We start from the raw sequence: 24,421 nt of genomic DNA, 5'->3' as shown, positions 1-24,421 counted from the left end.
TGAAATGTTGGTTTTTGTATATGAACGGTAAGTAATTTAATGGTAAATAAATAGACGGTAAGTTTCTAAAAAAAAAAAAAAGATTTTACACATTAAATCGTTGACTATTTATAGACAATAGATTTTAAAAAATTTAATTACTTGATATTGTAATTCATTAAAAATAAATTTCATTAATTTTATTAACGGTAAGTGAAGGACGGTAAGTTGAGTAATTTTATTCAAATGATATATTAACCGTATGGACGGTAAGTGATTATGGTAAATTTTCTTACAACTAATGTAAAATGCGACTTTTATTTTCTAGACGGTAAGTGATTTACCCTGACGGTAAGTGAAAAAACGGTAATTTTTTTGAGTAATAAATTTCTAAATAGAACAATTAAAAGTTATGAAGATAAAATTAAATAATCTATAAGTTTTAAAACAGGTATTTTAAAATACGAATTATACGGTAATGACGGTAAGTAATAATATCAAAATGACGGTAAGTGAAGAACGTAAGTTTAAGAAAAATTATTTTTTTTATTGATGACAGAAACGGTAAGTGCGAATTAACGAGAATTTCCTATACACTTGCACTTTTTAAAAACGATTTTTATTATACGAACGGTAAGTGAAAGACGGTAAGTTTAAAAGAAATTATTTTTTTCCTATTATAATTATCTTATTAACGGTAAGCAAATATACGGTAATTTTTTTGGCTTTAAATACCATTTCTATTGTATGGACGGTAAGTGATTTATTGTAACGGTAAGTGAATAGACGGTAACTTTCTGAATATAAGATTTTATATAAATGTTAGAACAATTTGAAACTAAATAATAAGTTTCAAAAGCAGTAATTTATTAGTAAGTATTAATTTTTTCGACGGTAAGTGAAGCACGGTAAATATTTTCTATAGAGATTAGTGAATAAACAGTAAGTTTTTTTTTGTGGAACGGTAAGTTGTATTTGTATAACGGTAAGTGAATAGACGGTAATTTTCTAAAACGTAAACTTTCAATGTAAGCGTATATATTTTAGACGGTAAATAAGTAAACGCGGTAAGTTTCAAAAAGTAACGGTAAGTTTATTTTATTGAACAGTAAATCGCACATGCGTAACGGTAAGTGAATTGGCGGTATTTTTAACTAAAAATAAGATTTTATATAAAAGCAAAAACAATTTGAAGCTAAATAAATATACGGTAAGTTTCAAAAGCAATAATTTGTATTTAAGCATTAATTTTGTCGACGGTAAGTGAAGCACGGTATATATTTTATCATTACGGTAAGTGAATAGACGGTAATTTTCTAAAACGTAAATTTTCAGAAGTTTAAAAATATTTTCGACGCCAAATAAGTATAAACGCGGTAAATTTCACCAGTAACGGTAAAGAATTATTTTTTGAACGGTAAGTCGCACATGCATAACGGTAAGTGAATAGACGGTAATTTTCAATAAAAGCGTAAATATTTTCGATGGTAAATTAAGGTAACGGTAAGTTTCAATATAGTAATTTTTGAAACATTTATACCTTATTGACGGTAAGTGATGGACGGTAAGTTTTTCCGCACAATAAATTTTAAATATAGCGTTTACCATATAAACGGTAAGTTCTTAGACTTATCTATATAAAATGTAACCACCACTATTTGGTGGTACTAAATTATGCATATACAATTAAAGAAAAAAATTCACATCTAAATTAAATCTTCCGCAATTTTTCCTTCAATATTTTTTTTTTTTTTTTTTTCAACAAGAGTGAAAAAAAATTTATTTCAATATGTAATAAAATTTATATTTTACAGTTGAATTCAACGAATGTAACAAGTTGGATTTGCTTATCTGGCCGTGTGGCTTCTCTGAATCGTCATATAGTGTTTGAATGTGTCTGTGTGTTTGTATATATATATATATATATATATGTGAGAGGAGAGTGAGTAAAAAAAAAAAAACGAGAATTAGTGTGGCAACGGAAATTTCAAGCTGACACACTCTCTGGGGCGATAGTGACTAATAACGACCAAAACATAAAACTAAAACGCGCTCTCAACGATATTCGCCTCGTGTGTAGAGAGGTCCCTCTCTCTTTCTCTCTCTATTTTTTTTTTTTTTTTTTTTTTTTTGCTTCACGAATGATAGGTTTATCGCTTTTCATTTTTACACGCGTCGCTCTAGTTTGCTTGTCCTTTCGAACTTCCGAAGCGCTCCGAAAGTAATGAATGGAATCACTTGTTTGTGGGTCGCACGTTATATATTATACGTCCACTATATGTATATGTATGTGCATGTATATATATATTTAATCCCCGACTTTTTCAATTTTTTTTTCCTCTTCAAGCCCTTTGAGACAAAAAAAAAAAAATGATTTTTCTCCCCGTGACAGATTTTTGAACAATTTTTAAGCTCTTTTTTTTTGTTAATTTGCTTTTCGATCTTTAAATTTTCGTTTTTGGAAAAATAAGGGAACTGAGAAAGAGAAAAAAATAAAAATTAAAAAAATAGAGAAAGAAAAAAAATAAAGAAAAATTTAAAAAAATAAAAAAAGAAAGAAAAAGCGAAAAAAGAGAGAAAGAAAAAATATAGAGAGCAAAAAAGAAAGAAAAAGGGAAAAATTTTTTCAACAAAAAATAAAATCAATAAAAAAAAAAAAAAACGAAATCATTGAAAGAAAATTTTTACGTATCAAATATACAAAAAAAAAAATCGCACTTTATAGCAATGCTATATTGACTGGTAGAAAACATCAACAAAAGAATCAAAGCGAGTGAGCAAACTGCGACTTGTTATGCAAACCTATCGATCCTTATCAGCTCCGATAAGCTGCAAAGGTGAACGAACGAGTTAAGCCTGTGATGGTGGTTAGTAGATTATTGGAGTAAAATTTCTGTGGCTTCAAGACTCTCGTTGATAATAATAATAATAATAATAATAATAATAATAATTAACAAGTCACTTTTCTCAAAAAGAAAGAAAGAAAATCTGAAACAATTTTTTTTTCCCAAAATTAAAATTTATAATTTTGTACATGTATGAAAATTAAAACAAAAGTTTTTCTTTTTTTTTTACAAAACTTGCTATTAAAATTAGATTAATGATTAAACATTATTTTTGTATTAGTTAAGGAAAATCAAAAAAAAAATTCTCTTGAATTTATGATCGGAATGCAAAATTAATTCTGGAAAATAAAATTGAAAAAATAACAAAATAAGAATAAATTAATGTATGGAAATATATATAAATATGAAACAAATAAAAAATTAATTTATATACTAAAAATATAATTAAACATTAAAAAAATGAAACAAAATAAAAATACATTAATATATTAAACCAAATAGAAATAAATTAATTTATTAAAAATACAAAAATATTAAACCAAATAAAAATAAATAAAAAATAAATAAAAATATAAAAAAATATAATTAAATTATTCCACATTGAATTTAATTTGTTTAATCATTTTTTTAAAATTAATTTAAATATGTTTTTGTTTACGCGAAAATCGAATATTTGCTAAAATTGTTTTCCTCTCGAAAAAAAATAAAAATTTTTATTATAAATGAATGAAACAAAAAAAAAAAAATTCTCATCAATATATAATTATACGATAATTTATTATCATCATCATCATCATCATCATCAGTGAAATGTGTTAATTAAAATAAATGACCTGATGCGTGTGGGCTGAATTGTACACCTGTTTATGGAGGACCCGAAGGTTCTTCTTCCTCATTTCCAAAACGCTTTAAGGAATTGCTAATCACAGTCACTTATCGCACCCGGATTAGCTATCGATCACTGGAAATCGATGATCGTATCGCTCGCGGCAGGTGAATTTTATTTTTATTTTTATTTTTTTTAAGGGAGATCATCGGCGTAGACGAGAGCAACGCGCGCGACATGAATCGATATAAACAACCCGGAGAATCCGTTCAACTTTTTTTCTAGCACGTGCTCTCGCGCGTCTTCTTCGTTTGGTGTGGGTAAATGAGGAGAAGAGAGAGAGAGAAAAAGAAAGAAAAGAGATTGATCAGTGGGAGGAGCAAACCGCGAAAAGAGAGAGACAGAAACTAAACAAATCACTTTACAGATATATAAGAGAGAAAGAGAAATAGAATTAATTTATTTACAATAGAAATTACAATAGAAATGTATCTAGATTTTTATAGAAAGGTATGAAAAAGGATAACAATAGAAGAAAAAAGATTTTAACATTCTTGCAAAAAGATAATTATTTTATATAGACTTAAATAGAAATGTATAGGTTTTTATAGAAATTTATAGATTTGTATTGAAATATATAGATTTGTTTAGAAATCTATAGATTTACATAAAAACGTATATAAAATGAGAATAAAAATATCATAGAAATAAATAACTTTTCGATATTCTTGCAAAAAGTAATATTTTCTATAGACTTAGTTAAGTAAGAAAAGAATAGTGTTTTAATATAAATTTATAAATTTTTATAGAAACGTATAAAATAAAATAACAATATCATAGAAATAAAAAAAAAATTTAATCTTCTTGCAAAAAGAATTTTTTTCATATATAGACTTAGATAGAAATTTATAGGTTTTTATAGAAATATATGTAGATTTGCATAGAAACGTATAAAATAGGATAAAAATATCCGAACACATAAATATATGTTTCAAAAATTGTTAGAATTTTTATTTTATGGAGTTTCATTTGTCATAATTATTTTTGAGCCGAATTTTTATTTGTTCGAATTAGAATTTTGCATAAGAATTTTCATCAAACTGATTTTCTATATTACCGAATTTTTATATAACCGAAAATTCACTTCACAGAATTTTTATTTCTTCCAATTTTTTGTTTGTCAGAATTTGTATTTTCTCGAATTTTCATTTAACATAATTGGCATTTTAAAGAATTTTTATTGGGTAGAATTTCATTGCATCAAATTTTCATTTTATTCCTTCAGATGAATTTTCATTTGTTCAAATTATTATTTGATAATAATAATAATAATAATAATAATAATATTTATTATCATTTAACAGAATTTCTAATTGATAGAATTTTCATTTGTCCGAAATTGCAAATGGCCGAAACAACAATCGATTTTGGCGCGATTTTTAAAATCAACCAATCACAATTTTATGGATAATTTTTTATTTTAAAAATCGCGCCAAAATCGATATTCTTTGTTTGACCATTTGCAATTTCGAACAAATGAAAATTCTATCGATTAGAAATTCTGTTAAATGATTTATCGGTTAAGTATAAAAATTCAGTAATATAGAAAATTGGTTTGATGAAAATTCTTGCAAAATATGAATTCGAACAAAGAAAAATTAGGCTCAAAAATAATTATGACAAATGAAACTCCATAAAATGAAAATTCTAACAATTTTTGAAACATTTATATTTATGTGTTCGGTTATTTTTATCCTATTTTATACGTTTCTATGCAAATCTATATATATTTCTATAAAAACCTATAAATTTCTATCTAAGTCTATATATAAAAAAATTCTTTTTGCAAGGAGATTAAATTTTTTTTTTATTTCTATGATATTGTTATTTTATTTTATATGTTTCTATAAAAACTTATAAATTTCTATTAAAATCTATTCTTTTCTTACTTAACTAAGTCTATAGAAAATATTATTTTTTGCAAGAATATCGAAAAGTTATTTATTTCTATGATATTTTTATTCCATTTTATATACGTTTTTATATAAATCTATAGATTTCTATACAAATCTATACATTTCAATGCAAATCTATAAATTTCTATAAAAACTTATACATTTCTATTTAAGTCTATATAAAATAAATATCAAATATCAAATATCAAATAATTTTTTTTTGTCAGTGTATAATAGAAAAATAATAATAAAATGAAATCATGAAAAATCAATATTAATATTTCTTTCATCTCCTATGGAATCATATAGAATTGCATAAACTTCGATCCTCATAAACTCCAAATTTTATTTTCTATCTATAAAAAAGAATGCTAAATTAAAAAAAAATTCTCAATAATCATAAAAAAAAAAGTTTGTTTAAAAAAAAATAGTTGAAGAAAAAGAGAGGTAAGTGGAGTAGGAGGGAACGAATAATAATAAGAGAGCGAGAAGAGACGGAGAAACGGTGAGAGACTAAAAAGACCAGATGTTTTAACGTTTAGCGTCGACGCGTGTGAGTAAGCTCGCTAAGAATTCAGAATAACGAGGGAGCCAAAAAGGGGGGCAGGGGGTGGAGAGCGAGCGGGTGATGATGATGGCAGTGAAGGAGACGAAAGAAAAAGAGGGACAAAGCACAAAAAACGGGGTAGAAGTGAGTGGCGGGGGTTCAACAACAGGAGCAGGAGAAAAAGAGAGAGAGAGAGAGAAGAGAGAGGGAGAGAAGGGGGGTGGTGGTGGTAGGGAGAAGGCAGAAGATGAAATCTTGTAGCGGATGTTGGGAGGTGTTTTTATGAAAGGCGAGCAGTATATGCGTTGACGTCAATTATATAGGTGCCACGGCAGATAACCGCCAGAATGGACTGCGTAGAGATCTTCTTAATGGGTTAGGTTTAGGTCAGCGGGGGTTATCGTTTCTAGCAGGGATTTTCAGAGTAAAAAGATATATCTATATATACATTTGGTCACAATCGTCAAGTGAATGGATTGCGAGCAGGATATGGGTTAAGAAAAACACTCATCGTATCCTAAATATTAAGAAGAGAGATATAAACATGCACTAAATTAGCGAACAAAAAAAAATAAAGAAGGTGTCGACAAAAAACAAAAGAATGTAAAATATCATATTCAATTTTGAAAATTTTTACATTTATTTTCTAAAAGGGCTGTACACAAGGTTCGATAAAATTAAGTGAGGATAGAATTGTGTGGAAACTTATAGAAAATAATAGAAATTAGTAAAATTATAAAGAAATCGATTGAAAAGAATAGAAATTAGTAAAATTATAAAGAAATCGATTGAAAAGAATAAAATTTAGAAAAATTATATAGAAACCGATAGAAAAGAATAGGAATCGATAGAATTGTATAGAAATTGATAGAAAAGGATAGAAATTTGATAAAATCAAATAGAAATAGATAGAATTGTATAGGAATCAATAGAATTGTATATAAATCTATGGAAAAGGATAGAAATTGATAAAATCAAATAGAAATCAATAAAATTGTATAGAAATCGATAGAAAAGGATAGAAATTGATAAAATCAAATAGAAATATATAAAATTATATATAAATCGATAGAATTATATAGAAATCGATAGAAAAGGATAGAAATTGATAAAATCAAATAGAAATAGATAGCATTGTATAGAAATTGATAGAAAAGGATATAAATAGATAAAATCAAATAGAAATGTATAAAAGTATATATAAATCGATAGAATTGTATAGAAATCGATAGAAAAGGATAGAAATTGATAAAATCAAATAGAAATAGATAGAATTGTATAGAAATTGATAGAAAAGGATATAAATTGATAAAATCGAATAGAAATAGAAATTTGATAAAATCAAATAGAAATAGATAGAATTGTATAGGAATCGATAGAATTATATATAAATCTATGGAAAAGGATAAAAATTGATAAAATCAAATAGAAATCAATACAATTGAATAGAAATCGATAGAAAAGGATAGAAATTGATAAAATCAAATAGAAATGTATAAAAGTATATATAAATCGATAGAATTGTATAGAAATCGATAGAAAAAGATAGAAATTGATAAAATCAAATAGAAACAGATAGAATTGTATAGGAATCAATAGAATTGTATATAAATCTATAGAAAAGGATAGAAATTGATAAAATCAAATAGAAATCAATAAAATTGTATAGAAATCGATAGAAAAGGATAGAAATTTGATACAATCAAATAGAAATTGATAGAATTATATAGAAATCGATGGAAAAGGATAGAAATAGATAGAATTTTGTTTTCGTTTTTTTTTTCTAAAAACAATTTTTTTTTTTTTTTTTTGAAATTATAAATTGCAATTAAAAATTTTTTTTTCCTACCGTTGCTGCGGGAAGCGTTGGCATTGGCTGGGAAACTGGTTCCAGACCGACCCTCATACGTTTTGCATTGTCACTCTCATTTTCACAGGCTGTTGCCAAAATTTGTTCAGCTTGCACCGAGGTCAAATGCGCTGGCGTTGGTCTCGCCTATACCAGAGAAGAAAAAAATAAAAATTTCAAAAATTTCAATACAAAAATAAAAAATTATTTTTTACTTAAAAAAAAAATTATTTTTTACTTAAAAAAAAAATAAAGTTTTTTTTGAATCGATTTTTTTTTTAACTTCTCTTCTAAATATTCTAAAAACTTACAGCATCCCATGCAGCTCCTTCTCGTCCACGTTTATTTCTTCGACAACTTTTCAAATATGTTCTAATTCGTTTTCGTGCACGTTCAGCAAATTCTGGAAATTGTCTCGTGCAACTGTCAATGATCGCTTGAATTTTTTCCTTTGGTTGTTTTGAAATTGGAACAATACGATCAAGATTCTCATCAACAAAGAGCCTCACGAACATCTAGATATAAATAAAAAAAAAAATTCACAATGAATATTATATAAAGAAAGGAAACTAAAAATTAAAAAAAAAAAAAAATTAAAAATTAAAAACTCACAAAGACGGAATGATAAATGAGAATTCGTGCGCTTGAACCGCGCGTGTGGTGTTTTAAAGGAATTAAGAATTTAGCGGCAAAGAGTGAGAGAGAGAGAGAAAGAGGAGGGGGGAACCCGGCCTCTATTAAACTAATTGTAATTAATTAAGAAGCAGTGGCGGCCGTAACGGCTCACGGCCAACTTCAGAGAGAGAGAGAGAGAGAGAGAGAGAGAGAGAGCTTGTGGGGGCGTTCCGCAAAAAAAAAAAAAAAAAAAAAGTAAAAAAGAATAAAAAGAAACCAGAAAGAAACTAAGAGGTAGAAGTCGAGGGAAAGGAAAAATTTATACCTTCCTTCTTTCCTCTAATTTTATCTCCCCTTCGCTTCTTTTGTAACCATAAAAGTTAATTCTTTTTATTTCCTTCCTCCCGACCCCCACTCTCTCTATCTGTCTGTCTGTCTGCAAGAAAATAAAACTGTATGTCCGTCTATCTGACTGTCTGTAAATTTGTCCGTCTTTCTGTCAGTCAGTTTGTCTGTCTGTTTTTCCGTTTATCTGTCTGTCTGTTTGTTTTTCCGTGTTCATCTGTTTGTTTTGTTAACCAAATTATTTTCTTGTAACCAAATTTTGGTTGGAATTTTAAAAATGTTTGGTTGACATAACTCTACGACTTTGTTTCAGCCAACCAAAAATTTGGTTACAAGAACCAAAATTGCCTATAATAACCAAACGATTTTGTTGTAAACACAAATCTCTTTTTTTTTTTTTTAAATAAAAAAAAGAACTTTTCATATATTTTGTTTCCAATTATATTATAACTTACATTGAATGCTTTAAGACGTTCTGGATCGTGATGTCGTGGATCGAGCCTCTCATCAGCGTCCTCATCGTCGTCGTCCTCATCTTCTTTATTTCCACTGCTGCTCGTCTCATCGTGTGCACTACCTGTACCCTCACCACCAGCGGGACTTGATTCTCTATCTCTATCGGATCGCGACGGTGTGCTCGATGATGCTGGCGGTGGTGTTTTCTTAAGGCCCATTGTATATGAGGCCCACAATGACGCCATATCCTCGCCACCAACTCCTGCAACATTGCCTAAATTTGGCACGGCACCCACCGACAAATCATTGATTTCCGATGAGCCATTACGCGAATCTGTAACAAATAACAAGAGACAAAAAATGAATTAGACATTTTTAAATTTAAATACGTTCTTTTAAAAGGAATTTATGACTCAATGCAGAGGTACAAATATATAGGTTCAAGTAGGTACAAAATAGGTTCAAAGTAGGTTAACCGTACATTTAAAGTAGGTTCTACAGAGATTCCAAATAGGCTCTATCTATGTAGTTTTAACGTGTAGTTCCAAAGTAGGTTCAAAATAGGTTTAAAGTAGGTTCCAAGTTCAAAGTAGGTTCTTTGTAGGTTTACAATAGGTTCTAGGATCAAATTAGGTTCTACGCTCAAAGTAGATTCTATGTAGGTTCAAAGTAGGTTTAAGTAGTTCCAAAACAGGTTCAAAATAGGTTTTAGGAATCAAATTAGGTTCTAGGCTCAAAGTAGGTACAAAGTAGAGCTAAAGTAGGTTCGAAATAGTTCCAATGTAGGACCTATGTAGGTTTATAGTAGGTTCAAGGTTTAAATAAGGTTCTAGGGTCAAATTAGGTTCTTGACGAAAAGTAGGTTCAAAATACTTTAAAAATAGGTTTAATGAAGGTTCCAGGTTCAATTTAGGTTCTAGACTTAAAGAAGTTTTAAAATAGATTCTATGTAGGTTTACAGAAGGTTTTAGCTTCAACTTAGGTTCTAGGCTCAAAGAAGTAACAAAATAGGTTCTATATAAGCTCAATGTAGGTTTAAAGTGTATTTACAATGTTCTAGACTCGAAGAAGGTTCAAAGTAGTTCTAAAGTAGGTTCACAGTAGGTCCTAGGTTCAAATTAGGTTCTAGACTCAAAGTCGTTCAAAATTAGGTTCAAAGTAGGATCTATGTAGGCTCAAAGTAGGTTTAAAGTTGTTTCAAAGTAGGTTCAAAGTAGGATCTATGTAGGCTCAAAGTAGGTTTAATGTAGTTTCAAAGTAGGTTCTATGTATGATCAAAATAGGTTTAAAGTAGGTTCCAAGTTCAAAGTAGGTTTACAATAGGTTCTAGGATCAAATTAGATTCTACGCTCAAAGTAGATTCTATGTTGGTTCAAAGTAGGTTTAAGTAGTTCCAAAATAGGTTCAAAATAGGTTTTAGGAATCAAATTAGGTTCTAGGCTCAAAGTAGGTACAAAGTAGATCTAAAGTAGGTTCGAAATAGTTCCAAAGTAGGTTCTATATATGATCAAAATAGGTTTAAAGTAGGTTCCAAGTTCAAAGTAGGTTCTGGGCTCCAAGTAGGTTTTATGTAAGCTAAAATAGGTTTAAAGTAGTTTCCGCATTCAAAGTAGTTCTACAATAGGTTCTATGTAGGATCAAAATAGGTTTTAACTACGTTCCAAGTTTAAAGTTGATTCTAGGCTCAATAAAGGTTCAAAGTTGTTACAAAGTAAGTTCTATATAGAATTAAAATAGGTTTAACCCTTTCATGGCCAGTGGGACACATACGTCCCACCTACTTCAAAAAATCATAACTTTCTTAAAACTTAATCGATTAACTCCACTAAGATCTCATTTTGAAGGGGAGGGATAGAGTAACAAATGTAAATACATGTATTTTTTTAAAAAACTACCCTCTTTGAAATACACCCCTTCAAAAAACCCGAAAAATGAGAAAAATGAAAAAACAGGTATAAATTTCAGAAGAAATTTTTTTTTCAGGCTTTCATAGTAACATATGTTTAAAAATATTGCAACCTTTGTAAAAAAAAATTAATATTAAAAATTCAACCCGAGGGTGCAGAAAAATAACTAAAACTACCCCTAAAAACCAAAACCTTTAAAAATTAATAAATTCGCTTGAAAATTGTTACTTGGGGGTTTTCGGGGTCGCTGATTACGAATCCGATGTCCGTTTTCAAAAATTCAAAATGGCGGATCCAAAATGGCGACCGATAATTATAAAAATTTACTAGATTCCCGTGAAACTTATCACTCGGGGGTTTTCGGGGTCGCTGATTACGAATCCGATGTCCGTTTTCAAAAATTCAAAATGGCGGAACCAAAATGGCGACCGATAATTATAAAAATTTACTACATTCGCGTGAAACTTATCACTCGGGGGTTTTCGGGGTCGCTGATTACGAATCCGATGTTCGTCATTAAGAATTCAAAATGGCGGATCCAATATGGCGGCCGATAAATATAAAAATTCACTAGATTCATGTGAAACTTGTCACTTGGGGGGTTTTCGGGGTCGCTGATTACGAATCCGATATCAGATTTAGAAAATTGAAAATGGCGGATCCAATATGGCGGACGAAATGATTAACTTTCATTAGATTCATCTGAAACTTATTACTCAGGGGTTTTCGGGGTCGATAATTACGAATATGATGTCAGTTTTTAAAATTGCAAAATAATGCTGGTGTCATTATTGCCTATTAATTTTGTAGCTTTTAGTGCTTGTTGTTAGGAGTTTAGTATGAAAATGAAAATTACAGACCCAGGCTCAATCGGTGAGGTAGTGGGAGAACGCTACACAGAGAAAACGAAACGACGCGCTGATTGCTTTATAACAGCAGTTCCACATGGGAGCTTCTTTGCTACTGTCGTACCCCCCCCTTTCATTTACCCAATGCACTCCCCTCTACGCCATCGTGGAGGGGAGTGCATTGAGTATGTACTCAATGCATTTCTCAATATGATAATAATCAGTGAAAATTATTTTTTTGATTGTTGAAAACTGAATTCAGTATCTTATAACTTATAAATAAGGGTGGATTTCAAGGGTAGGGGGTGAGTTTATTATTATTATCCATATCTGTGAAACATTGAAATACTTTTTTACAATTCAGAAGCACTTAGAATCCATATAATTTTTTTCATTTATTCACAAAAACATTTATCATTAAGGGGTGGTTATTTGACTTAAGGGTTGTTTTTCAGGGGTTGTTTATATTCAGTATTAATACTTAGTTATCATAGAAAATTTTTTTTTTCATATTTTCGAAAATCAGTGAAAATTATTTTTTTGATTGTTCCAAACTGAGAATAGTTATGAATTAGGGGTGGGCTTCAAGGGTAGGGGGTGAGTTTATTATTATTATTATCTATGTCTGTGTAACTTTCAAATAATTGTTTATAATTTAGAAGCAATTAGAATCTATAGATTTTTTTTAATCATTTACAAAAACTTTCACCGTCAAGGAATGATTATTTGACTTTAAGGGTGTTTTCAAGGGGTTATTGATCCTTTTCAATTTTTAAGCAACCAGGCAATGTTTATAAATAAATAAAAAGTAGATAAGAGCTGAAAAATATTTAATTCATCAATTTGGTTAAATATCAGTTTTTTTGGGGTAGTAATGTACCGTGGGGGTGGTTTTAAGGGGTGAGACATGTTAAAAAAAATTTTTTTCTCATACTGAATACTTTAGTAATTAAATCTAATATACATTATAAGCCTAAAGTAACGACAAAAAACTCGGCCATTAAAGGGTTAAAGTAGGTTCCAAGTTCAATGTAGGTTCTAAGCTCAAAGAAGTTCCAAAGTAGGATCTATGTAGGTTTACAATAGGTTCCAGGTTCAAATTAGGTTCTGGGCTCAAAGTAAGTTCAAAGTACTTTAAAACTAGGTTTAATGTAGGTTCCAAGTTCAATGTAGCTCAAAGTAGGTTTCAAAGTAGTTGCAAAGTAGGTTCTTTGTAGGTTCGCAGTAGGTTCTAGGGTTCAAATTAGGTTTATAGGCTCAAAGTAAGTTCAACGTAAGTTCTATCTAGGTTCAACGTAAGTTCTATCTAGGTTCAAAGTAGTTCCAGAGTAGGTTTTATGTAGGTTCAAAGTAGTCCCAAAGTAGGTTCAATGTATATATTCAAAGTAGATTTTTTTATAGGTACAATGTATGTTTAAAGTTAATTCAAAGTAGGTTCTTTGTGCTTTCAATCAATATTTAAAATAGGTTCAAATAACAGTCAAGAATCCTATTTCTGAAGCTGCTGTGCACTTTGCTTCGTTGATTTTTTCTTCTTTTTTTTGTTATAATAGAAAGAGCAATTCCCACGCTCTAAAAATCGATATATGGGACAGAACCTAATTACGGGAGTTGTACTCATATTTATGAATAATATAAGGTCGAAAAATATACCCTTGAATTTTTGATCACATTTTTTTGTAAATTTCATTTAGACACTGTTTTTAAACATAAATTTTTTTATTTCAGTTATTAATAGTATATAAATTTATATATATATGTAATAACAGTAATAATAATAATAATAATAATAATAATAAAAATAATAATAATATAATTATAATACCACTTTTTAAAAATAATATATATATATATTTCTTGAGAAAAAAAACCTTTTCACAGTGACAGGGACTCTTCAAATAGTTTAGCTTCGAGGACTTCATTAAGGCCAAACGTTCCGTTTTCGCAGAACGATTACGCCATACCTGGTAACCTCTGTGTTTAGAATTCCTGAACGCGCCCGCAAACCATAATCGTTTGCAAACTCTTTGCAAAACTCTCGCAACCCTGAGCTCAAAAGAAAAAAAAAACTAAAAAGCAAAAAAAAAAAAAATACCATAGAAAATAATACAAAAGGCGAGAAATTTCCATGTAAAAATGATTAGTGACTCTTCGAAAAATGATAATAATAATAATAATAATCCCCCCCTTCCTTCCTCAATAATGAATAATAATTATTGATCCATTAATTTACATTAGGTTCATTTTAGATTTACAACTATTTTTTATTTTTTCTTTCAATTAAAAGAAGCAGGGGGGGAGGGAGGGAGAAGAAGGAAAGAAGAAAATAAAATATAAATAAGAAAAAGGGGGTCATCCTTTTCATATATATGTGTTGTGTATGTTTGATACGTGCGAGAGAACTTTTATGGCTCTCCTTGGATCCGGGATGCATTTCACAGAAGGACTTTACCCTGGCCTTATTATTACGGGTTACCAAAACCGGTAATCCTGCTAATTCGATGGGGGCGCGCACGTCCTTATGGATTTTTGCTCCTTGCCCCACGGCAAGAGACAAACCACTTTCGTTAAAAATCATATATCCCCAATTTCAAAAGTACCACTAACTTTAAGTCTTTCTCTCTCTTTCTCTCTCTCTACCCTTCCCCACCTTCCAACCATTATACTTTTATGGCAAAAAAATCATTTAAAGCCATTTAAAAAAAAAAAAAAAAAAAAATGACGCCCCCACATTTATTTTCATACAATATGCACAACATTATAGAACATAAAAAAAAATAAAACAAAAGGCGGAACTAAACATCGTTGCCTACTCATTTTTTTTAAAAAACAAAACTTTACTGCCTGTCTGTCCGTTTATCCGTCTGTCTGTATGTATTGTCAGTAAAGTAGTTACAAAATAGGTTCTGTGTAGGCTCAATGTAGATTTAAAGTAGATTCCAAGTTCAAAGTAGGTTTTAGGCTCAAAGTAGTTCCAAAGTAGGATCTATGTAGGTTTTTAATAGGTTCTAGGTTCAAATTAGGTTCGGGGCTCAAAGTAAGTTCAAAGTACTTTAAAACTAGGTTCTAGGTTCAAATTAGGTTCTGGGCTCAAAGTAAGTTCAAAGTACTTTAAAACTAAATTCTAGGTTCAAATTAGGTTCATCACGAAAAGTAGGTTCAAAGTACTTTAAAAATAGGTTTGATGAAGGTTCTGGGTTTAATGTAGGTTCTAGACTTAAAGAAGTTTTAAAATAGGTTCTATGTAGGTTTACAGAAGGTTTTAGCTTCAAATTATGTTCTAGGCTCAAAGAAGTTACAAAATAGGTTCTATGTAAGCTCAATGTAGGTTTGAAGTAGTTACAATGTCGGTTCAATGTAGGTTCTTGGTTCAAATTAGGTTCTACGCTCAAAGTAAGTTTAAAGTACATCAACAATAGATTCTATGTAAGCTCAAAGTAATTTCAAAGTAGATTCTATGAAGGTTCACAGTAAGTGATTCAAATTAGGTTCTAGACCTAAAGTAGTTTCAATGTAGGTTCTATGAATGCTCAATATAGGATTACAGTAGTTCCAAAGTAAGTTCACTGTAGGTTAATCTAAATTCAAATTAGGTTCTAGGCTCAAAGAAGGTTCAAAGTAGTTCTAAAGTAGGTTCACAGTAGGTCGGAGGTTCAAATTAGGTTCTAGACTCAAAGTAGTTCCAAAGTAGGTTCAAAGTAGGATCTATGTAGGCTCAAAGTAGGTTTAAAGTAGTTCCAAAAAAGGTTCAAAGTAGGATCTATGTAGGCTCAAAGTAGGTTTAAAGTAGTTTCAAAGTAGGTTCAAAGTAGGATCTATGTAGGCTCAAAGTAGGTTTAAATTAGTTACAAAGTCGGTTCAATGTAGGTTCTTGGTTCAAATTAGGTTCTACACTCAAAGTAAGTTTAAAGTACTTCAAAAGTAGATTCTATGTAGGCTCAAAGTAATTTCAAAGTAGATTCTATGTAGTTTCACAATAAGTCTTAGATTCAAATTAGGTTCTAGACCCAAAGTAGTTTCAATGTAGGTTCTATGAATGCTCAATGTAGGATTACAGTAGTTCCAAAGTTGGTTCACTGTAGGTTAATCTAAATTCAAATTAGGTTCTAGGCTCAAAGAAGGTTTAAAGTAGTTCAAAGTAGTTCTAAAGTAGGTTCACAGTAGGTCCTAGGTTCAAATTAGGTTCTAGACTCAAAGTAGTTCCAAAGTAGGTTCAAAGTAGGATCTATGTAGGCTCAAAGTAGGTTAAAAGTAGTTTCAAAGTAGGTTCAAAGTAGGATCTATGTAGGCTCAAAGTAGGTTTAAAGTAGTTCCAAAGTATGTTTAATGTAGGTTCTTGGTTCATATTAGGTTCTATAGGCTTAAAATAAGTTAACAGTAGTTCCAAAGTAGGTTCAATGTAGATTCTAGGTTCAAATTAGGTTCTAGGCTCAAAGTAGTTTAAAAGTAGTTTTTATGGTCAATAGGTTTTAGGTTCAAAGTAGCTTCAAAGTCTAAAGTAAGTTCAAAGTAGGTTCTAGACTCAAAGTAGTTTGAAAGTAGCTTGGTAGTAAGTTCTAGGTTTATTAGGTTCTAGGCTTAAATTAGGTTTTAAGTAGATTCTAAGAAGGTTGAAAGTAGTTCAATGTAGGTTGAATGTAGTTTGAGAGTATTTTCTAAGTAGGTTCAATGTATTTTCAAAATTGTTTGCAATGTAATTTCAATGCAGTTTCCAAATTTCTTCAATTTAGTTTCCGAATTGGTTCAAATGTAAATTGTAAGCAGATTCAAAGAAGTTTTTAAAATATGTTCAAAGTAGGTAAAAATTAGGTTTAATGTAGGGTTCATTTTAATTTTAAAGTAGGCTTAATCTAGATATTATAAATAAAAAATAACGAGTATATAAGAAATGTTTTAAAAATTATAGATTCGTAGAGAATTTATATAAAGTATATAATTAAGTCCTAATCTTGCTCTCGATATAACAAATTTATAGAAACGTCTTCTTTAGTGTAACCCGCAACATTTCCATTTGATTTTAAAGTAATCATCATCAATTTCTTTTTTTTTTTTCTCTCATCGTGTGCGCAACTTGAAATGAAACCCCTTTGAGATAGATATTCGTTCTTCAAGATTCCTTTTACAGCATCCGAAGAAGAGGTCTCCTCTTTCGAATAAGAAAACGGGTGGGGCAGTTGATTTCAGGTTCATGCGACTTGCTATGGTGAGTTAAGAAAACGAGTGTATATAGAAAAGACTGAGTGAGAGAGATAGAGAGAAAAAGAGAGAGATTGGCAACCGGCTTTCTAGTGAGGCTAGAAGTTGTTTGTATGTATCCCACATCTCCAACTCTCGCGCACTATATGTACTTCTTCTTCTTCTTCTCCTCTAAGCTTTAGAGTGCAATAGCGTTCTCTTGCCCGAGGCCATACACACAGTATCCTAGTTGCATATATATATCTATATAGGTATATACCAGAGGGTACCGTATACCTTTCATCAAGTGCAGCAACCTTCAGGGCCGCAAAACGGTCCTCACGATTGTGCAACATACATGACCCCAAAAAAAAGGAAGAAAAAAATATTAAAAGAACCGTTTCCTCTAACGTTTCTGTATATATATATATATATACATATCGCAAAACGTAAATCCTTTGGTTTTTTTTTGTTTGTTACCAACGCATCTTGTATACATTTTGTTCATAGAGTCGTCCCCTATATATGGTACTGACATATTTTTCTCTCTCTTTCTCTCATTCTCTCTCTTCGCATGATGATAACCTTTTACTCTCCATTGCATTCATCAAGATAAAGTTCGACTTCGCTTGGGAATTTCGTTTCGGCTTCCGATCACACACAAGACACACGTCTTTGCGAATCAGACAAGTGGAAAGTCGTTATGGAAGAAACAGTTTTAGTGTATATATATATAGTATACAGAGAGAGTTGAAGAAGAATTTTGAAACGGTTTTTTATTTTATATTTTTTTTTTTTGTCGTTCTTCATGTTTTATTTATATTTTTTTTATGTGTGCTTTTGACGGATAAATGAGATCTATTTTGATAGACAATACTATACCCATGAGTAACGAGTTGTAGTCACTTACAGTCTAATAATATAATTTAACGTCAAATTCGTAATCAGCGACCCTAAAAACACCCGAATAGTATAATTTTCAAGTAAATTTAATCGATTTTTATAAATTCGTCAGACATTTTGGATCTGACATTTTGAATTTTCAAAAACTGATTCCAAATTCGTAATCAGTAAGCCCTGAAAACCACCGAGTATAGAAATTTTCAAGCAAATTCAAGCGATTTTTACAAATTCGACCGACATTTTGAAACCAACATTTTGTATTTTTAAAAACTGCACTGAAAAAAAAATTCTGCTTAGGCTATATTTAACATTACTTTCTAGTTATGTTAACCAGAATTCTAGTTGAATTAACTAGAATTCTCGTTAAAATAACCAGAATTCTGGTTAACCTAACCAAAATCAAAATGTTAAATATACCCTAACCAGAATTCTGGTTATTCTAACTAGAATTTTTTTTCAGTATGAGGCCAAATTCTTAATCAATGACCTCAAAAACCCCCAAAGTAGTAATTTTCAAGTTAATTCAAGTGATTTTAAAAATAACCCCCGAGTAGAAAATTTTCTAGCAAATTCAAGCGATTTTTACAAATTCACCCGCCATATTGGATCCGACATTTTGTATTTTCAAAAGCTGACACCAAATTTGTAATCAGTGACTCCAAAAACCCCCGAATAGTAATTTTCAAGCAAATTTAATCGCTTTTTATAAATTCGTCAGACATTTTGAATTTTCAAAAACTGATTCCAAATTCGTAATCAGCAACCCTGAAAACTGCCGAGTATAGAAATTTTCAAGCAAATTTAAGCGATTTTTACAAATTCGTCCGCCATATTGGATCCACCATTTTGTATTTTCAAAATTAGATATCAAATTCGTAATCAGCAAGCCCTCCGTATTAGATTCACAATTTTGTATTTTGAAAATCTGTTGTCAAATTCGTAAACTGAGACCCGAGAAAGCACAGAGTAACAATAAGTTTCAAGCGAATTTGATAAATTTGAAAAAATATTTTTCCGCTATATTGGATCTGCCATATTTTGAATTCTGAAAAACTGATGCTAAATTCGTAATCAAAGACAAAAAAAAAAAAAAAAAAACTCGTGTAACTTGCTTTAACCAAATTTAAGCGCTTCTAACAAATTCGTCCGCCATTTTCAATTTTTAAAAACTGTTCAAAAATTCGTAATCAGCGACCACAGAAACCCCTCAGTAATTTGTTTGAAGTGATTTTTTAATCAATTAGGTATAAAAAAAATTCCCATCGTAATAAATTGGATTTATTTAAAAATTAAAACTCTATAATTAACCTGTTGCCTGTCGCTGATGCATATATGCGTAAAACTAAAACTGACCAAAAGTGCTCTTTACGCATATATGCGCAACTTAAAAAAAGTGATGAAAAACATCTCAAATATTTCTGAAACTGGTTACTCGGGGGTTTTTGGGGTCGCTGATTCCGAAACTGAGGTCGGTTTTTCAAAATTCAAAATGGCGGATCCAATATGGCGGACAACAATTTGAAAATATGATACAATTTGCTTGAAAATGGTTACTCAGGGGTTTTCGGAGTCGCTGATTACGAATCTGATATCAGTTTTTTAAAATTCAAGATGGCGGATCCATTATGGCGGAAAATTTTTCAAAATTGATCGGATTCGACTGAAACTCGTTACTCGGGGGTTTTCGGGGTCGCTGATTACGAATGAGACATCAGTTTTTAAAATTCAAAATGACGGAATCAATATGATAATTATTGAATGAATTTTAAAATTTTTAAAAAACTAACATGGGATTCGTAATCAGCGATCCCAAAAACCCCCGAGTACCCATTTTCAAGCGAATTACATTATATTTTCAAATTGTCGTCCGCCATATTGGATCCGCCATTTTGAATTTTGAAAAACCGACCTTAGGTTCGTAATCAGCGACCCTGAAAACTTTAAGATACCAAGTTTCATAAAAATTCATTAAAATTTTTTTCAACACACTTTTGGCCCAAATAGTGGAAATCTCGTCGACAGTCAAGGGGTTAAGGGTTTTTAAGGTCACTTATTACGAATTTGGTTTTATATTTAGCAAATTTAAATTGAAGATCTAAAATGGTGGAATGTTTTTTTTTAATTCGTTGAATTCACTTGAAACAAGTCAATCAGGGATTTTTGGAGTAACTAATTACGAATTTGGTATCAGATTTAAAAAATTCAAAATGGCAGACGAATTTATACAAAATTGCATAAATTTTGGCTTGAAAATTACCACTCGGGGGTTTTTTGGGATCGCTGATTAAGAATTTGGTATTATAGTTTTTAAAAATTCAAAATGGCAGATCGAATTTGCATAATCGCTTAAAGTAAAAATTGCTTGAAAATTTCTATTCGGAGGTTTTCAGAGTTTCTGATTACGAATTTGGAATCAGTTTTTGAAAATTCAAAATGGCGGATCCAATATGGCTGAAGAGTTTTTTTTAAAAATCCCTTGAATTATCTTGAAAATTACTACTCAGGGGTTTTTTGGGTCACTGATTACGAATTTGGCATCAATTTAAAAAAAATTTTTAAATAAAGGATCCTAAATAGGGGATGATTTTTTGAAAAATATTTATTGGAATCACTTTGCGAAACAAGTTACTTGGGGGTTTTTGAGGTCGATAATTATGAATTCGGCATTATTTTGTAATGACAGTAAGAAATCATATACTTAAATTAAGTAACGCTTCATTGAGGAGGGAGGGGGGGGGTCAATCTATTTGTTACACACAGCACAAAAAAAAGTCGCTAATGTATACAAAAATGTTTTACAAGGTAGGAGGCGGGTTCAAAGTTCCAAAAAAAAGCGTTACGTAACTTAAGTATGGCCCCACTAAGGAAGTGTAACGTAAGTTTTCTAAATACTTGAAAAAAAAAATTAGGCATTAATTTTTTAAAATGATAAAATAAAACAGGCGGCACATAAATCGACATAAATAATATATGAAACAAAAATCTCGAATGTCAGTCGCAAAATAAATGTCAGTATACTCTTATATTTCTTTATACAGTAAATCAGATAAGAACAAATATCAAAGTTAACTATACATATATGGATGAGGTGTTAACTTACAGACACTAAGAATAAAAGATTGAAAGAAGGAGAGAGAGAGAGGGGGGGGGATATTGAAATTGAAATAAGGAGCTTATAGTAAAAAAAAAGGTGAAAGAGAGAAAAAAAAGAAAGAGAGACTCTATCGAATGCGTATGTCTCTCGTTTCTCTGATGATGGCTGGTTCATTACGCAATGATCAAGTCAAAGATAAAAGAAGTTCACAAAACCTGTTTCAACATGTATATATAATGCGTAAGGGGAAGCTGATGGGTAGATCAAAAAGGGGAGAAAAAAAAGTGAATGATTCTTCTTCCGCAACCTCATCGCCTTTTAATATAATCTAACTGAACCGCGGTACAAGCATCGTATATTTTAGAGCTGCATAAATAACAAATCGGAATTTTTATCAGCTTTCAAAGATCTTCCGCGTATATTATATATACACGACATTGAATCAATTCACGAGATTTAAAATTGTCCTTTCTTTCGAATAAACAAAAAGTGATTCCACCTGGATTTTTGCACTTATATTTCATTTCACTAAAAGCTTTAGTCTTTTTAAGTATATGTCAACATATAGTCATAGTTCTCAAAGATACAACAATCTCAAGTCTCAACAGTCAAATTTCATCGTTCTCAAGTCTCATCGATCATAATAATCTTAACGCAGTTTCAAGTTGCGAAGGTTTCAAATCACATCGGTCTCAAGTCTCAACAGTTTCAAGTCTTATATCAAAAGTCTCAACGGTCTTAAGTCTCAACCGTCTGAACATTCACTTGTTTCAAGGATTTCGAATCTCATTGATCTCTCAACTCTCAACATTCTCATGTTCCATCGATCTTAATAATCTCAACAGTCTCAACGGTTTAAAATCTCATCAATCTCAAGTGTCTCATCGATCTCAATAATCTCAACAATTTCAGGGGTTTCAAATCTCATTAGCCTTAAGTCTCATCAGTCTCAAGTCTCATCGATTTTAATAGTCTCAACGGTTTCAAGTCTCATCAGTCTTTAGTCTCATCGATCTAAATAGTCTCAATGGTTTCAAGTCTCACCAGTCTTAAGTCTCGACGCTTTTAAATCACATTAGTCTCAATCTCAACAGTTTTAAACCTAGTCATCTCAGCGCTTTCAAATCACATCGGTTTCAAGTCTCAACGGTTTCAAGTCTCATCAGTCTTTAGTCTCAATGGTTTCAAGTCTCACTAGTCTTAAGTCTCGACGCTTTTAAATCACATTAGTCTCAATCTCAACAGTTTTAAACCTAGTCATCTCAGCGCTTTCAAATCACATCGGTTTCAAGTCTCAACGGTCTCAAGTCTCATCAATCTCAACAGTCTCAACGTGTTCAAATCACATCGGTCTCAAGTCTCAACAGTTATAAACCAGTTATAAACCAGTTATAAATCAGTTTTAATTCTCAACGCATTTAAATCACATTATTTTGAAGTCTTATCAATCTCAAGTCTCAATAGTTTCAAATCTCAACAGTCTCACGTCTCATCGATCAACGGTTTCAAGTCTCATCAACTTGAAATATCAAGTCTTATCGATGAACGGTTTCAAGTCTCATCGATCCCAATAGTCTCATTAGTTTTAAGTCTCAACGCTTTCAAATGGTATCGATTTCAAGTCTCAACAGTTTTAAGTCTCATCGGTCTGAAGTCTCAAGTATTATCGTTCTCAAGTCTCAATAGTTTCAACATTCTCAAGTCTCATCAGTCTCAACGGTTTCAACAGTCAGAAATCTGAACGTTCTCAAATCCCAACGCAGTCTTAAGTCTCATCGATCTCAATAGTCTCAACATTTTCGTTTATTTCTTGTCTCAATTCTCATATATGTGACATAGCACTGACGGACGGATAGACAAACATCAAAATCTCTAAAAACAAAACTGGTTAAAAAAAATTAGACAGTAATTGAGCGTAATTAGGCCAAAATTGGACATTAATTGAATGACACAAATCGTTAACAATATACCTTAACAATAAATTCTTCTTCTTTTTCAAATCCGCGTAAAATTTTCAAGTAAAAAAAAAAAAAAATTTATCCACTTTGTGTTTTAACAAATTTTTAGAAGCAAATTTTTAATTTTGTTTGAAATACAAAAAAAAAAAAAACTACCACAGAGGTTGATTTTGTCCCCTCTTTCGTAATGTATTCAAGTGTTTGGGATCAGTAATGTAAACAAAAGGGGGTGAGCCGCGGTATCAAAAGGAAGAAAAAACAAAGTTAAAAACGCGTTAGTTAGCCTGGATGAGAGCATCGAACGAATGAAAGGAGAGAGAAAGAGTGTGAGAGAGAGAGAGGGGGGGGAGGAGGAGGAGGTAAACAAATTTGTTCCGCAAAGTTAAACGATGAAAAATTACTCGATTCGTCTATCAGCTCTATCACGAAGCTCGTAAATTATTTCGCAATGTCGAAACAAAGAAAAAGAAAACTAATTTCGTTTATACTGAGAAAAACAAAAAAATAAATAAATGGAAATAAAAAAAAATAAAAAAAAAAAAATAATAAGAATTGATTAGTGTTATGCGAATTTGAAGAATATTTTACCTTCTGTCATATTGGATTCGTCATTATAAAATTTTTGAAATTTTTTTCTTTTTCCTATTTTTTTAAATACAAAATTGCTCACCTTTTTTTATTTTGCGTTTTAATCTTAATAAAACAATTTGTTTTCGCTTTTTTTCAACTCTTCTATATGTTTTCTGTTATATTTTAAATTCATTTTGGTAATCAAAAAAATGTCTGTTTACTATAGGGTAAATGCACTAATTACGGCGCGATTCGAGTCAAAACACCTTTCAAATAGAAAATTCGACATTTCTATTGTATAAACTAAATTTAAGACTTATTAAACTAAAAGGTTATGTTATTTAAATATTTAAAAAAAATTTGAAACTTTATAAAAATCGCCCAGATAGTATGGAAACTTGCAGCAAGCTTGCGGCAAGTTCACCGTGCAAGCTTGTCAAGCTTGCCGCGCAAGCTTACTGCAAGCTTGTCTGAGCTAGCGAAATGTCCCACCCAGGGCAAGCTTGCCGTGAAAGCTTGCTGTAAGCTTTTCAGGAAAGGTTGCTGCA

The 24,421-nt window shown here is 30.7% G+C and overlaps 1 protein-coding gene across 3 annotated transcripts in view; it reads right to left on the bottom strand.

The window, feature by feature from the left end:
• LOC127286154 (nucleolar protein 4-like) overlaps positions 1-24,421 on the bottom strand; it is a 100,704-nt gene that overhangs the window by 7,242 nt on the left and 69,041 nt on the right. For all 3 annotated transcript variants that reach the window (XM_051312470.1, XM_051312471.1, XM_051312472.1), the window contains 3 exons: positions 9,418-9,752; positions 8,314-8,517; positions 8,003-8,149 (listed from right to left, as the gene is read on the bottom strand). In XM_051312470.1, coding sequence (XP_051168427.1) covers positions 8,003-8,149; positions 8,314-8,517; positions 9,418-9,752 — 686 coding nt within the window. The remainder of the gene's footprint in view (positions 1-8,002; positions 8,150-8,313; positions 8,518-9,417; positions 9,753-24,421) is intronic.

Source organism: Leptopilina boulardi, unplaced genomic scaffold (genome assembly GCF_019393585.1).
Source record: "Leptopilina boulardi isolate dan_hultmark-lab unplaced genomic scaffold, ZJU_Lbou_2.1 LbouV2_351, whole genome shotgun sequence".
Classification (NCBI taxonomy): domain Eukaryota; kingdom Metazoa; phylum Arthropoda; class Insecta; order Hymenoptera; family Figitidae; genus Leptopilina; species Leptopilina boulardi.
Note: the sequence above shows the minus strand (reverse complement) of the source record. Positions and strands in the feature narration are given on the sequence as shown.